General features: G+C 39.1%; 1 protein-coding gene across 1 annotated transcript; it reads right to left on the bottom strand.

The window, feature by feature from the left end:
• Window positions 1-2530: 2530 nt before the first annotated feature.
• CRELD2 (cysteine rich with EGF like domains 2) lies at window positions 2531-15507 on the bottom strand. The gene is made up of 10 exons (XM_058023513.1): window positions 15294-15507; window positions 14198-14280; window positions 12947-13057; window positions 10636-10727; window positions 9443-9619; window positions 8149-8247; window positions 6472-6549; window positions 5620-5715; window positions 4641-4781; window positions 2531-3102 (listed from the first exon to the last, which is right to left on the bottom strand). The coding sequence occupies exons 1-10, from the start codon at window positions 15462-15464 to the stop codon at window positions 3044-3046; spliced, it is 1107 nt and encodes a 368-aa protein (XP_057879496.1). The 5' UTR covers window positions 15465-15507; the 3' UTR covers window positions 2531-3043.
• Window positions 15508-15687: the final 180 nt, after the last annotated feature.

Below are 15687 nucleotides of genomic sequence, written 5' to 3' on the forward strand. Positions count from 1 at the left end.
TGGAGAAGAACCAGCAAGGAACTTGAAGAGTATTAAGGGCAGCTATAGGTATGCCTGCAGCAAATGAAACCATGAAATTAGACAAGGTGTGAAGCTGCTGAAAGGGATGAGAAAAATTCCATTTTGATGCATGGAAAGGGGAAAAGAAAAGCACAGGCAGTTGCTTTGAATAATCTCATTAGATTCCTTTCAGAGCAGATAAAATACAGTCTTAGGCAACAATCCATAGCAGTGTGGTAGACAGAGGGCAGGGAGGGGTATCAGGAGGTCAGCTAGGACCATTATGGACAACTGTCCTCCATATTATTTCTACATGTGATCCAAAACTTCTTGGATTTATTAAGTCTTTTTTTGTTGTTGTTGTTGCTGGATGTTTTGTTGTTTATTTTTCTCTCGACACATTTTTTTCAGTTGGTCACTCGTTAAGGCAAATTTGAATTATTTGTGTGCCTGACTTTGTGCAGTATTAAGGATGGTCTGAAAGTAACCTGAAGGGCAGGGTGTACCCTGATCATCAGTGAGAATTGTCTCCATATATCCACATAGTGCCATATACACCAAGAACTAGAAGTATGATTTGGTGATTTTCACATTCTTGGTGCTTTGGAAGTTGCAAATGTCATTGTTTGACTCTTGAACTGACAACTGCCTGACTGTATGTTTTGTAGGGAACACCACTCTGATTGATGGTTCTGCTGTGGTAATGGAAAGCTGCAAGCATTTTTCTCCAGAACTGAAAAACAGTCTGGTTGTATCAGACTACTCATTACTTTTGCAGGTCAGGCAAGCAAGAATTTCTCCTCTTTATCACCACAGAAAAACAAAATCTTGAAATTTTTAGTTTTTATCAGTTCATCTCAGTTGGGCTTAACTAAGACAATTTAGTTAAGGCTTTCTATCCAAAGCTTTGGCAGGCAGGAAGCAAATGCTTCCACAATGTAGTTAAGAACCTCATCAGGTATCCCCAGAGCCCCAAGTAAGTTGAAAGGTATTTAAGAGTAGCAAATTCTTCTTCATAGGGAAGCATTATTTCAGGCTTGGAACACCAATAGAAGAGTTTGCATTGGACAGACAATTCCCTTGAGTATGAGCTGATGGTAGTTTCTAAAGCAACATTTCCTGTTATGATTAACGACCATTCATAGCACAACCTGCAACACCTGGGAGTTAAATGTGAGTGAGTAACACAGAGAAGCTACACTCCTGCAGGATCCTTAGGGCCTAATACTACTGTAACTGGCTACATCTGTACTAAAACTCCCTAAAGATCCTTGAGTTGTATTCCATGTGCTTCCCAAACTGCCTATTTTTCCTTCCTTTGATTTAGTACTCATTAAATACAATGCCTACCCTTCAACTTGCAAGATTTTGTAGCAAATAGGCCCATCTTAGACAATTACAGCTGAGAAAGCACTGAAGATTTCATACTCTGACTGGCAAGTTAAGAAACATCTAGACAAAACAGTTAAAGAAAACTGTTACAGATACTTTAATACCACTAGGTATTTAAACTACCATGCACAAGATCAGCTTAGACAGCTTTTAACCTAGGAACCTAACAGAATTGGATTTTGTACAATATTCACCTAGGTGAATCTATCTATCACACACACAAATCCTCCATGCACTGTTCACAAACTGAACTGAGACTCAGCTTGAACAAGTCCTCAGAAGTATATAGAAGATGTCTGACCTTTACTGCTCAACAGAGTAGGTCAATGCTATTCATAGCCTTTTTATGTCCCCTTACCTCAGAGTTTGTAACCTCTGCATAGTCAAGCCTAAACTGTGCTCTTCTTAGCTGTATTCTACAACCCCTTGTATCTACCACCACAATGTATTCTAAATTTTACTCACTTCCACCAGAGACTGTTCATGGATGGTCCTTATTTTAGTTACAACTGTAAATAAAAACAGTCCTACAGGATATATCCATTTTAGCTCTTATACTTGCCTTTAGGCTTAGAGACAACACATAGTAAGTTGTGTCTATGCTATGCTTATAAGCTTTCCCTCTGAAATGGCACAAGAGACAAGATGAAAAATTTATTGTAGTATGCTTGCTCTGCAGCAGACAGGAAGCTATTACACACAGCAGTAGGTTGTAGTCAAAGTCCTGAATTCATCAATCCCAGACAGCACTCACATAATAACTATGAGCTATTGCAGGCATGTGTTAGCCAAACCCATTTTTCATCACTTTCTAAACTAGTTTACATAGTTGATGCAAATATCTGTCAGAAAGACCTGTTTACCTGCCTTTGAAAAGTTGACATAATTCTTCCTTTAGAGGAAAGTGTGTGTGGGAGAAAGGGTGTTGTTGGGTTGGGGTTTTTATTTCATGTATATTCCAATACAATTGTTTGAATTCAGTGCTGAACTGAAATATGGTTTACACAGTTCAGTAGTTTTGTTTTTCTGGGGGCTGCTTGGGTTGCTTTTGTGGTTTTGGTGTTTTTTCACTGACTTAAAAGAAAAATAGGCATGACAACACATCAAGGTATTAACATCTTAAAAATTTTAAGGCACATTCCAACAAAATACACTTTTATTGAATGCAATATTAGGCATTCTATTTTGTTTAAGGGAACAGTGCTTCCCTCCCCCCCATAGAGATTCCCTTTGACAATTTCCAAAAGTTGTATTTCAATTACAGAAATATTTCTCATGATTAGAAACAACAAACTTCAGTCTAAATTTTCCTTAAATTATGAAGTGCAACTAAATTCTTCCAGCAGATAACAGTTTTCAGTAGGCACTAGAATGAGAAGCCTGCAAGTTGTTTACAGTTGCTGGGTACAGTGTTATGTTCAGTCAAATTTTATACTAACACATCTAGAGTGTTGTTTTTGAAAAATGATATAAAAAGTGGGATTTAAGAATAAAGAAATGCAGCTTAAAGAGCAGGTTGTCACCATTTACAAAAAAAGTCTTAATGGCAACCTGTGTATTTCATACCACTTCCACAGTATGTCAGCTAGCAGAGGCTTAGTCCAATAATTTAAAACTTCAGATAGGAATGTCTTTTGGTTCTGAATGCAGATCATAAGTCAACGTGTTCAGTATGTGAAGGCTCAGCTGTTTCACTCTCTACTTCCTCTCCTGTGAAGTTAAATAGCACAGTTAGAATCTACAGATCTACTATCAATTATACATGTATAATTAATTATATATTTTTAATTCTAATTTTGGAAATTAGGATTTTTTAAAAATAGAAACCCAAATTAACATATTTATCAAGACCAGAGAAGCAATTAAGTCATATATATATAACACCTATTTGCACCATTCTCCTAACCTAAGCCTGTATTTTTTTTTTACTATATGAAAACAAAAATTTTCAAATAAATTGGTATTATACTATTAGTGGAAGGGAAAAAAAAAATCAGCACAGGCACTTCTAGGCTTTTGTTTTCAGCTATTCACAGTGAATTTCCTCCTTTCCACACAACCTGTCAAGAGCAGTTTTGGTATTTGAAAAAGTAGGGCAAGTCTTATTCAAAATTGTTTTTATACTACAAACTGCTCAGTTCAAATGTTAAAAAAACTTTTAAAAAAGCAGAGCAATTTTATTATATTGGGAAAAGCATTATCTAAACAAAAAAACCTAAGTCAATTTGTCTACCTTTTATTTTACTTTTAGTTTAAAAATGTCAGACCACATTAACAAAGGTAACTTATACCCTGCACATCTATATTAGAGAAGATTCTAAAAAACTTATAATGGTGAGCACTGAGAGTAAAAGGAATGAACTGAGTGGCCTTGAGCAGCAATACAACATCCATCATTACACCTTTTTAGTACAAGATGAAAAATCAGCCTTGGGGATGGAAATGGGGGGGTAAAAAAAACACCCAAAGAAGCTAAGAAGTAGAAAGAAAAAGTATGAAATTAGGTGTCTCTCATCTATTCCCCTACCACTCCTGCAAAATAATCTCATCTTTCTCTTTGGAATTGTAAAAGAGGCCTAGATGGAGTAATGGAACATTTAATGTATGTAGTTCTGTCCATATGGCTCAACACATCCTAGAAAAAATGATAGTTTAATTTTTTTTGACAAAGTTATAATTTAAGTGAAGCTGAACAGTTCCCTATGACTGACAGATGAATGTCTTCCCCATTTTCCTCTTAACACCAGCTCTGGCATTTACATGATCACAAAATAAACAAATTCAGCATTTTTATCCAGCAAAAAGAATTTGTAATTCTTTTTTCAATTTGTAATTTTCAGAGATTTCAATGAATTGAAGATTGCATGCAATCAGATAAACCCTTAAGTCACTATAATTAATGATAAAGGAAAGAAGTGGGGAGGACATATTCATTTTTATGACATCAGAAATTTGCTACCTCATTTTATGTAACAAAGCCAAACTCTTAAGTGACTTAAAAACATAACCTTGACTTGAGCAAAAATGTAGCAACACAAGAACAGAATGTTTAAAAACAAACTATCTTTAGGCAAAAAACACACATCAGAGTGTGGCCTGCACTATAAACTATTGATACAGACCACAGCTGTGTGAAGATGAGAAATAATATAGAGGGATTTACAAGTAACTAGATCCTTAGACTTATACAAAACTTCAAGCTGTTGATACGGCATATTTTTTTAAATTGTCACTGAAAAGCTACTTACCTGATTTTACAGTTTGAACACATGTTCCATCCTTATCTTCAAACCCTTCTGAACATACACACTTGTAACTACCTGACGTATTAACACAATCTTGATTCTCTTCTGTGCAGACCTTTTCAGGAAGGCTACATTCATCTATATCTAGAGACAGCACAGGGAAAGAAAGAGTCCACTGCTGTTATTTTGTTATAAACCTTATTTGTGCTCAGTCATATAAACCAAACTCTATTCAAATATGAAAAACACTGAGGAGCAGAATGCTGCTGCAACAAATGTAACATCTGTTAAAATAATCTAATTGTTAATATTTGGACTGTTTCAAAGTTATTCAGATAACACCCAGTACTGCTGTTTTATAATGTTTTCCAAGTCCCTGTACAGAGAAATGTATTAAGTAGTTATGTTTGTCACAATTAGGCAATTTGTCTGAACCTACTGAACATTTCCCCCACAGTCATTTTCTATTTATGCCATCAAAGTATAGCTAAAGGGAACAGAGCTTGTAAACACTACACCATCACAGTTAATAGCTACTTCAGATTATGCATATGTCTTGTGCTTTTCCACAGAGGAAGTCTAATTTCACATTTTAATTCACTAAGAATGAATATAATTTGAACTTGGACATTGATGGATTATCACAATGCCTGCCTTTCTGCTACAAAATGAATAGAAACACAGATCTGATGAAATGGTAAGTAACTGACAAAGACTCATGTAGCTGTTTCCTGAAGTTACTATAAAATACCTTGTTCCTTCATACCAGTGATTCACTTTATGTCCTGTCAAGCATATCAGCTCAGTAATATAAAGTAATTTATTGAGAATGTCTTTGCAGCTAATATCAGAATGACTGGGCTCACTTTGACAGGCATGAAAGCTGAAGCACACAAATGTGAATGCACCCATGAGCTCCTCAGCATGGCTAACCATGAGTGAGCTGACCAGCGTTTTACCAGGTACTGCTAAATCCACCAACCTGTACACTTCTCATCTTCCTTCGCGTATCCAGATGCGCAGGTCTTACATTTTTCAGAACCTTCTCCTGTGCAACCTACACAGCTGGCATCACATGCTAAAGATAAAATATTTTATGCATTAAAAAAATTGTCTATCTGGGGTTTAAAATACCACCCTAAAGTCAGACAGCTTACCCACACAAGGAATCATAGAATGGCTTGGGCTGGATGTTGACCTTAAAGATCATCTAGTTCCAAACCCCCTGCCACAGGTTGGACACCTTTCACTACACCAGGTAGATCAGGGTTCCATCCAACTGGTCTTTGAACACATTCAGGGACAGGGCATTCATAACTTCTCAGGTTCAGTGCCTCAATACCCTCACGGTAAAGATTTTCTTCCTAATATATAATCTAATCTATTTCAGCTTGAATACATTCCCCCTTGTCTTGCCCACTACATGCCCTCGTAAAAAGTCCTTCTCCACCTTTGTTGTAGAACTCTTTAGGTACTGAAAGGCTCTGGAGCCTTCTCTTGTTCAGAATGGACAATGCCAGCTCTCTCAGCCTGTCCTCACTGGGAAGGTGACCCTCTTGATCAAGACTTTCACAGCTGTCCTCTGCACCCACTCAGGCAGGTCCATGCCTGCCTTACCCTGGAGGCCCCAGAGCTGGAGGGTCTCACAAAAGCCAAGCAGAAATAACCAGAAATCTCTTTATTTGCTCATACAATAGGTCTAAAGCCTCATCCCATGCCCAGTGAGGATCAGACCACACTGTACCAAATACCTATCAAGCACTTTCTAAGCATTACCTCTAGCATTAGTTTAGGATTCTAGACAGTAAAATACAACAGAAGATTGAAAAGAAACCTTTGCATGAGAAAGATCCATCTGTGTTCAAACAATATTGGTGATCTTTGCAAGGAGAAGCAACACATTCATCTAAATCTGAAAGATAAAAGGTGACAGGTTACCTAAAATAATAGTTATGATTAAATAGACAGATTAATACTTGAATGCTATAAACTGACTGCACTGAGAATAGTTGTTGCAATGAGTTTGGGGTCAGGTGCAACATGGGAAACACAGAACTAGCATGGTAACAGACACAGTTTTGTTCAGCTTAAACCTGTATTAGAAAATCTAAACTGATCCTCATACACTTTGTGATGACAATAAGAGATGTATCAGAAATTCAAGAGGTCAAATTAAATAAACTTTCAGGATACCTGCAATCCCTGCCATTTTCAAGTCATGCATTTATGCAGATATCATAACAAACAAGCAGACACACTATTGTTCTGGAACACTATTTTCTTCTGTACTCCTACACTACCAAGTTACAGAGCTTTTTATATGACTAAAAAATGTGTACTATTGCACATACATGCACCTCTTAGTATTCTACAGAAAGCAAACTGGAACAAACCAAGTTATGATTAGGACCAGTCAAGCTGAAAACCAATTCTACTGCAGAGTTAAAACATGCAAGCCTTATGATTTTGAGGAAAGGGTGCAACAGTATTTCATTAAAAAATTCAAACACAGAAAGGCTATTTTAGTCCCTCTCTTCCTGTCATTGCTGTCACTCTCCTCCTGTTGCTGCACCCATCATTCCTACTGATTACTCAATTGATTAATAGTTCATTAGTGGCAATAACTATCTGTAAAAACCTCAGCTGTACAGAAGACAGTACCAGAGCATCTTAAAACTGCCCTGGGAGTGCTCAGTAGTTGCCTAAGCAGGTATTGCAAGAGCTGTAATTTAAAACCAGCTCTCACTGGAACTTTGAAAAGGAAGCAGTGTTCACATAATTTCTAAGACACTGTTTCCGGGCATTATGTTAGAGTTCTTTAAAGGGTCAAATTTAACCACTTAAACATGCTACTCTCCCCTAGTGCATTCCTGCATTGGGAGTATTTTTAGTGTTTGAATTTTTCCTGAAGTATTTCACACTTATCTCCTCATAACCCAACTTAATTGCTAAGACAGAAACAGGTAAGAAATTAACAGAACCACTGATCTTGATGTCTCCTGGTATTTCTGTCCAACAACAGGAAAAGTCAGCATGCATGGCTTTTAGTGAAGTGTTTCAACTCTATTAGGGTTGAGCATTTATGACAGTTATGTGAAGGTAAATGTGCAATTAGTACAAAATATGTAATAAAGTCTATATGAATCTTCTACTAATTGACAAAAGAGCTTAAGTCAGAAGCAGGATATTGTTTAGCATACAAATAAACACCAAGAAAACTCAGGTCTGAAAAGAAACACCCCACTTGCTGCTCTATGAATCCCATTAAACTAAAAAGACATGCAGAACAGTATGATAAAGGTAACTATCATCACCAGGCAATCACTGGTGAGAAAATACTGCTTTCCTGCAATATGAAATAAGTGAGGAAGAGAGAGACTAATAAAACTGTAGAAATCTAAACTGACAGCTCATTTCCATAAAATACAATAAAACTTGGACGTGATGCCATCTAATCTTACTAGCCAGTGTTACTACAAAACCTGTTTGAAGTCTGCCAAGCATTACTCACCCACACAAGCTCCATCTTCATTTTTAATCCAGCCTTCTTTACAATCTTGGCAGTCCTTGTTACTTGAACCAGTACAAGTCTTACAGGCAGCATGGCAGGCTGAGAGGAGAAAACTTCAACCTGAGTTTTGTTGAGATCCCAAGACAAGTTTGGGCACACAAACTCTCACAGAAAACTTTATTTAGGATTCAGTGGAAGCCATCATTTTTTAGGAGCTTGAAACTCCCGTTCACAGGCAGTATACCTCCATAAGATCAAGATTTAATTTAGAAACATGCAGCTATCTCACCAAAACAACTGCCAAATCCCAAAAGACCACTGGAAACCAAACCTAGCAATTACAGTTATTTGCACCACTGAAAACACTGCCATGAAATTCTAGTGACTAGAAGTGGCAGGTCCAATTTCGAAAATATTTGGAAAAAGGAGATCAGAAAGGCAAACTTAGCTCAGCCCCTCAAGGTTGGGACATGAGTTTAAACATCAAACTCTGAACTTCTCCACCAAATGAATCCTCACACAACTTATATTTGCAACTAGCTATGAGAGCAATGTGTGAAGTGATTTAATTTTGAAGAATTCAGATGGAACTATACTAGAAATCCAGCTGCATATTGTATACATATATATAATATACCTATGTAACATTTGTATGTTATATATTCTCATCTAATACAAATCATAGAGAAGAATTACTACACAACCAGATTAAGAAAACCAAAAAACCCCAACAATATAGACTATATAAAAATAATCTTATTAGACCCCAGGGTCAGGAGGCAGCTGTTGCAGAATCTCATCAAGGGTCTAAGAAGAATTGAAAATCTGACCAATACATAATTTTATTCCTATGATCTGACTTTGTTTCAAAACTAAACTTAGGCATATCTAACTGGAATCTAAGTAGTCTGCAGTACAGATCAACTGTTTCCATTTATTCCATTTAAGCTTATCTGAGACATGAGGAAAATCTAGCTTTTAAAGCACTCCAGTATGTAGTAATTTCAGCTCAAAATTTCAGCAGTACTTTGGAAGCAGAGAAGCAGAGATATTTATAAATTCTTCTTAAAGCAGAAAAAAACAATTTAAAAATCAAAGGCAGTGTGGAAAGATGACTTGACAAAATCTTAGAATTGTCACTAAAGTGACTGTCAAAGCAAAAAAGTCTTTTATGCTTAAAGCTGGCCAAATTGTGTTTTGTTTCTGCATTTGTTAGTTTCAAATGTTTCTAGTTTTGCTTGCAAAAACTGAAGCAGTAACACAAAGATTTAAGCATGTGTTAAGACTTCGTTACCTGTACAAACAGAATGCGTCTCGTTTCTCAAGGAGCTGAAGTAACCACTAGAACAGTCCAAACAAAACTGTCCTGTGTACTCCTTCTTACAGCTGCATGAGCCATCCCCACCTCGGGTACCATCGCCATCACAGTGGCCATTTCCATGGCAAGGTCTTTCTGATCCACCGCGACAAGCTAAAAAAGGATCAAAGGTATTTTTAAATCAGATGTTTAAGGAAATAACTTTCTACTCTCAGACACAAGCACCCAAAGTCCCTCCCTCTTCACAGAAAATAAAATAAGAATTAATTTTAAATTGTCACACTAAAGTAAGATATAATTTCCAAGAGTCTTTTTCACCCTTGAGAATAACTAAAAGTTTTGCAGTAAGGCAATGCTTAATAATATATTCAAGCATAAGGGAAACTCAAAGCAATCTCCAGGAAAGTTCAGTTATCAAATTGATTTTGGATAAAGACCATGGCTCAAAATTTTATTTATTTTCTGAGTTTCCTGGAAAAAATTGGTATCTTTATTTTTTCTGTATCTCTGAGAAGGCTCATATTACATTTGTAAAAATCTACCAGCTATCGTTTAGATCAATATAGGGAATGGAGACTTAACTTTTACCAATATATTAAGTGGCCAAAATCAATCTCTTAATAAGGTGTGAAGTTTCAGAGATTTATAAATTTTACCAGCTTCAGAGGCCAAGATATCTCTCATCACTTTTGCAAAGACCTTACTTTCATCTCCCACCAACTTTTACCCAATTTTTCTCATTGCATTTTTAACTGATCCTCAGTTGCAAGTTCATTTAAACCCCAGCAGCATTTGGGTTGTTTTACTCTGAAACTGGCCAAGGATTCTTGTCTACACAGATTCTGCAAGGCCACCTTAATGACAGACTTCATTCAGAGAGCCTTTAAGGATGGGTCAGGTGCGGATATTAGCATCAGACTGATTGTTTCTGCACATCTTGGTACCCCTGACAGCTCAGTACATTACTACATGCCCAGAAGACTTTTATTCAGGCAGGATATTCCCAAGGCAGCCAAACAACCATGAGGCAGCAAGCAGGTACATACTACACAGCAGCCCATGTCTCATGCAAAATATCATACATCATGTGTTTGTCTGTGACAGTAAAGACTGAAACAAACAGGTAAAAAAACTGTATCTGCTACTGAATTTTTCAAAAGAAAAATTACCGAGACAATCAGGTCCAAAAGTTCCAGCAGGGCAGCAAACTTCTATTGTTTCAATGCAAAACCACTTAAACAAATCTGGATACTTCTTCTTTCTGTATATGAAAGATATTCATTCACAAACAAAAAGAACAAAGATTCTTTAAAAGCCAGCTCACACAACTGACCCAGCACAACACAGGAGAGAAACCTATTGCACATGACAGATTAGAAATCCAATCCTTCTGAAGATTTCAGGAATTAATTTCTAGAAGAAGACCTCCAATTTGAAAATGTCACTTTTAAAATACAATAATATTAACAAGCTCTACTCAAATTTTATAAATTATATTTAGGAAGAAAATGAAATAAGAGCAACAAATAAAATCAGTTCTTCTTCATACACACACACCCATCTTTTTTTAAACACCTTACTTTTAGGGAAGGTTTAGATACAGTTTATACAGTCTGAATTAAGTCTTTCTCTTATAAATACTTGCTGTATTTTTATCTCAAGTATACAGAAGACTACTTGGCTACTTGATGACTGGGTTAAAATTTCTCCTGTTTTTAGCATTGATTGAGTACTATTTTAGAAGACATTTTTAAAATTAAGAAGTTAGTTATGTGCTACTTGAGCACCAGCATACAGCCCCAATTAATTGAGTCCAGCTCCCTGCTCCTCACAGGACTTCCTACACTGACTGTGTGAGTAAGAGTGCCCTCCAGATGATTCCTGAACTCTGACAGGCTTGGTGCTGTGGGGAACCTGTTCCAGTGATTGATCACCCTCTATGGAACAACTTGTAAAAATGCCTAAGGTATTCATGGGTAAAGAAACTGTCTTTGGAAACTACCACAGAAACTGAATGACATTTGGATACTGCAGGTTAAAGAAAGGAAGGCAAACAATCAATTACATACACTCAAATGGTCTATTAAATACAGACACTTTCCAAAACCCAATGTATTTTATTAATAGTTTTTTTATTATTTTAGGAAGTTTACTATGCCAGATTTTCTAGTTAAGTTCTGCAAATTTTAGCCCAATTAAAGTCTCTGGGTTGCATAGTTTACCTTTGTGGGAGGCATGTCCTATGAGGAGCACCTAAGGACTCTGTGCTTGTCTAGGAGGAGGTGGAGGGGGTGGCCTCATTGCCCTCTGCAGCTTCCTGAGGAGGGAAAGGGGAGAAGGAGGTGCCGATCTCTGCTGTGTTTGATGACAGGACACAGGGGAAGGTTCACAGCTGCACCAGGAGAGGTTCAGACTGGACATCAGGAAACATTTCTTTACCAAGGGGGTGATCAAACACTGGGACAGGTTCCCCAGAGAGGTGGTGGAGGCCCCAAGCCTATCAGTGCTTTAGGAGTGGTTACACAATGACCTTAACAAGATGCTTTAACTTTTTCACTGACAGCCCTGAAGCAGTCAGGCAGTGGGACTAAGTGATCATTTTAGGTTCCTTCCAACTGAAATATTCTATTTCCTGCTCTGCTATTCTACTCTATTCCCTTCACTACGTGTTAACACATATACAATCCTGTATAGTTAGGTAAACGGCTAAAGCAGTCATTTAGAAGAAAGCAGAGCATCAAAAAGCCTTATCCAGTTATGAAACATTATAATGGCAGTTTACCCTGTTGAATTCTAGCTAATTAGGAGTGCTGACAGTTTAAATTAGTGAAAAATACTTAGAAGAAATATGATTTTAAACTAAAAACCCCAAACATTAAGAAATCTAAATGTTACACTGCCATTCATGAACTAATTATATTTAAGACTGGTATACAAAAAGCTTAGCTATAACACAAATTCCAGTCTAGCTTAAATTGCAGGTAGAAAAGTCAGCTGCTACTCCACCATCTGCAAGGGATTCAACTTCTACCCTGATTAGCACCAACTATTCTTTTGATTGCCAGGGGAACAAAATTGTAGTTTCAGGGAAAAAAAAAGCAAGCAAACAAAAAACCCACAAGAACCAGAGCCCTTTGCAGTTTTGTGACAAAGGAAAACATAAGGAACTAAACTTCAAAATTTTCCAATGTTAGTTTGCCTTGACACCCTACTGTCTACTACTAAGTGGACAGTGTAAAAGAAACAAGTGTAGATGCTTTGGTGCAGCACTGCTGGAACTGAAAATCAACAAGAGCACAGGACAGCAGCACATGATACTAAAAGTTAGCCTGAAACCAGCTCTACCCAATGGCAACTCTTGAAAGACAATGAATATATTACCCATACTGCTATTGTTCAGGCACAAGAGTTAACATTATTAGGTCATCCTCTTAGATAATTTATTCACACAAAGATCTCCACCAAGAAAATGATACTTACAATTTGAACCACCATTTCTCTATCAGCTCTTCATGTTCTTCTACCATGTTGTTACATTCAAAGTTACTACTGTCACACAGATTCTCTATGATCTCCACAAGACGAATTTCACTACAAGCAGAGAAGGAAAACTGTAAATTTAATTTAAATGTTCAATACAACTCAAGACCTGACAGAGCAGCCAGACTTCAGTGAGAATATTTCATCAGTTTATGGGGTGGCATGAATTAGTTTCAAAACATCAGAGTAAAGAACTAATAAACATTACTTCGGTCAAAAAAGAAACCCAGACCCAGAATAATGATCACAAGAATGTTGTGTCTTGCTTGCATTTACTACATTTCTAGATTGTAGGTTTGATAGATTTTTAGCTTTCCAGAAAATTGAAGTGCAGTACTTCAATGTTCAACAACAAATTTAATGTATTTTTATTTAACACAAGCCTGTGAATCTCACAGCAACATCTCAGTGCTCCAACTAAGATTAAAAAATGAATTTGAAATGCAGGAGAAAGGTATCAGGTTACTTTTCTCCATGGTTAACCAGCTATATGTATAGTAATCTGCCTTCTCTTTGGCAGTGCAACACTGACAACTCTAGGGAGAAGATACCGCCTTCAATTCTAAATCAAGTATTTCAGTACTCTGTACCTTTATGGCTAGCAATAAAATATTGACCATTATTAGATTCATTATTTTATGACTTGAATAGGTAAATAGAAAAAATCCTACTATAACTAATAACATGTGGAGGGACAGACGGTAAGAAAATAAAGATGGTGCAGAAGGCAGTCTCACCCCTGAGGAGTTGCAGCTGTACCAATCACCAAAGATTAGGAACAGGCCTGCCCTTAACAGGCCACAGCTGTGTCCAATAAGAAAACAAGTGCTACAAAAAGAGTGGGTTAGCTGGGTGAGGAGAGAGCTGGAGTTTGTTTGCTGTGCAGAGATGTCCATGAGAAATCACTGAGAATGTATGGCAGCTTTGCAATAAGATGACAACAACAACAGAATTAACTTTTGTAGTTTTCAGAAACAAGATGAACAGAGGCAATAATAAGGCATCGAGTTTTTACTATAATCTTTAGATTACAATGTTATATAACACTATAATCGTTAAGAATTTAAGGTCTGGACAAGAGAAATCTTAGCTGCCAAGTTCAATACTTAGTTCCAAACAAACACTGCTACAGTGAAGTTACACACAGTGAACACAAAAAGCAGCTAAATGAAAAGTACTGAGACAGCTCACCTGGACTCGTACTTTGACAGCGTCTTCTCTTCCCAAGCAGTGTTTCCACCACCAAAGTTTTTTTTAGCTGTGTCTGCTAAACCCTACAAATAAAAGATACCAGGAATTACATAGGGCTTGTTTCTAACAAAAAATAAGGGCAATAACAAATGCTTATATAGAAATTATGAAAAGTGCCGTGCATAAACTACAGTACAGCTCTCAAGCTGCAGCTCAAATTCCTGAGTGAAAGCAACAGCTAATGACAACATGAGAAGTGAGAAAGCGTATGTTATAGGATAACATGATTAAATTTTCCTAATGTATAAACAAAGCCATGTTACAGTCTTTATTTACAAAAAAAAAGCCCCACACATGTGAAACTTTACACCCTACTTCCTCAAGTCCTCAGGAAATTTATTATTTGTTATCATTGGAACAGAACCTCTACTTCATTCAGTTTTGATAACAGCCCGGTCTGCACCAAGTTGTAAGTTAAGCACACAACCGTACAAGAGGGCGATCAGCACAGCTGTCCCCAGTCACAGCCGATGCCACCAGACGACACCTGGCAGCACACCCCACGGTTCAAGTGCCGCGGCGAGCCTGCGGCAGTCGACACGCGTGTGGAGAGCACAAAGCACCGCTCTCCAGGGGCAGCAGCCCTCGCTGCCGGCGCACAATTTACTCTGCCACACGTAAGGCTGCTGCAAGTGGCAACAAATAGTGAATGTTTGGGAACGAAGCTTTCCACCAGCACTTCCTATGGAGCTGGACACGCTGCAGCGGAGCCAGCCTTTTGACACAAAAACATCTTTGGCGGCAGAGATGAAGGAGCTCTGCCGCCCATCCGCCTCAGCACCGCGACCGCTGCCGGAGCGGGACCCGCCGCTGCCCCATCACCGGGCCGGGCGCCGCCCGAACGCGGCTCCGGCGGAGGCGCTCCCGTAGCGCGGCCTCTGGGCACGGAGCCGGCCGGCGCTGCCCAGCTATAGGGCCAGCAATGGCCCTCGGCGCCGCAGGCGCGGAACCACCTACGCCGCTGCTCGACCCCACCGGGAGCCCCCGCGAACCCCAGACCCACCGCGGAGCTGTCTGCCCGCACCCCGCGGCCCACCTGGTTAAACCTGTCCACGACGCCCCGGCAGGTGGAGCATGCTAAGCGCCGCCGCTCGCCGGCGCCGCTCACAGGCAGCGACAGCAACACGGCGGCACAGAGCAGCACGGCCAAGGCCGCGCGTGTCGGTCGTGGCGCGGGACCCGGTGGCGGAGAGGGGCCGGGCCCCATGGCGAGGCCGCGGGACCCCTGGACGCGGAGCGGGGCCGCCCCAGCCGAGCCCCCTCAGCAGCGGCGGCCGCGCTGGCCCCGCCCCGGCCCCGCCGGCCCGCGAGCTCCATTCAGATTTCCGCGTCAGCCCCACGCGCGCACCGGCCGCGGGCGCTCGTTGGTCGAGGCGGAGGAGCGAAGGGACGTGGTCCAATCAGCGCCCGCCACGCTCCGGACCAATGGG

This window comes from Melospiza georgiana, chromosome 4 (genome assembly GCF_028018845.1).
Source record: "Melospiza georgiana isolate bMelGeo1 chromosome 4, bMelGeo1.pri, whole genome shotgun sequence".
Taxonomy (NCBI): Eukaryota; Metazoa; Chordata; class Aves; order Passeriformes; family Passerellidae; genus Melospiza; species Melospiza georgiana.

Bases quoted from the DNA above. Each gene is read 5' to 3' on its own strand.
- CRELD2 (XM_058023513.1), bottom strand. From the start codon at position 15,464: ATGGGGCCCGGCCCCTCTCCGCCACCGGGTCCCGCGCCACGACCGACA. The intron at 14,281-15,293 runs GTGGGCCGCGGG...TTTTATTTGTAG, and splicing joins TCGTGGACAGGTTTAACCAG to GGTTTAGCAGACACAGCTAA. The intron at 4,782-5,619 runs GTTGGTGGATTT...TGCTGTCTCTAG, and splicing joins GGAAGATGAGAAGTGTACAG to ATATAGATGAATGTAGCCTT.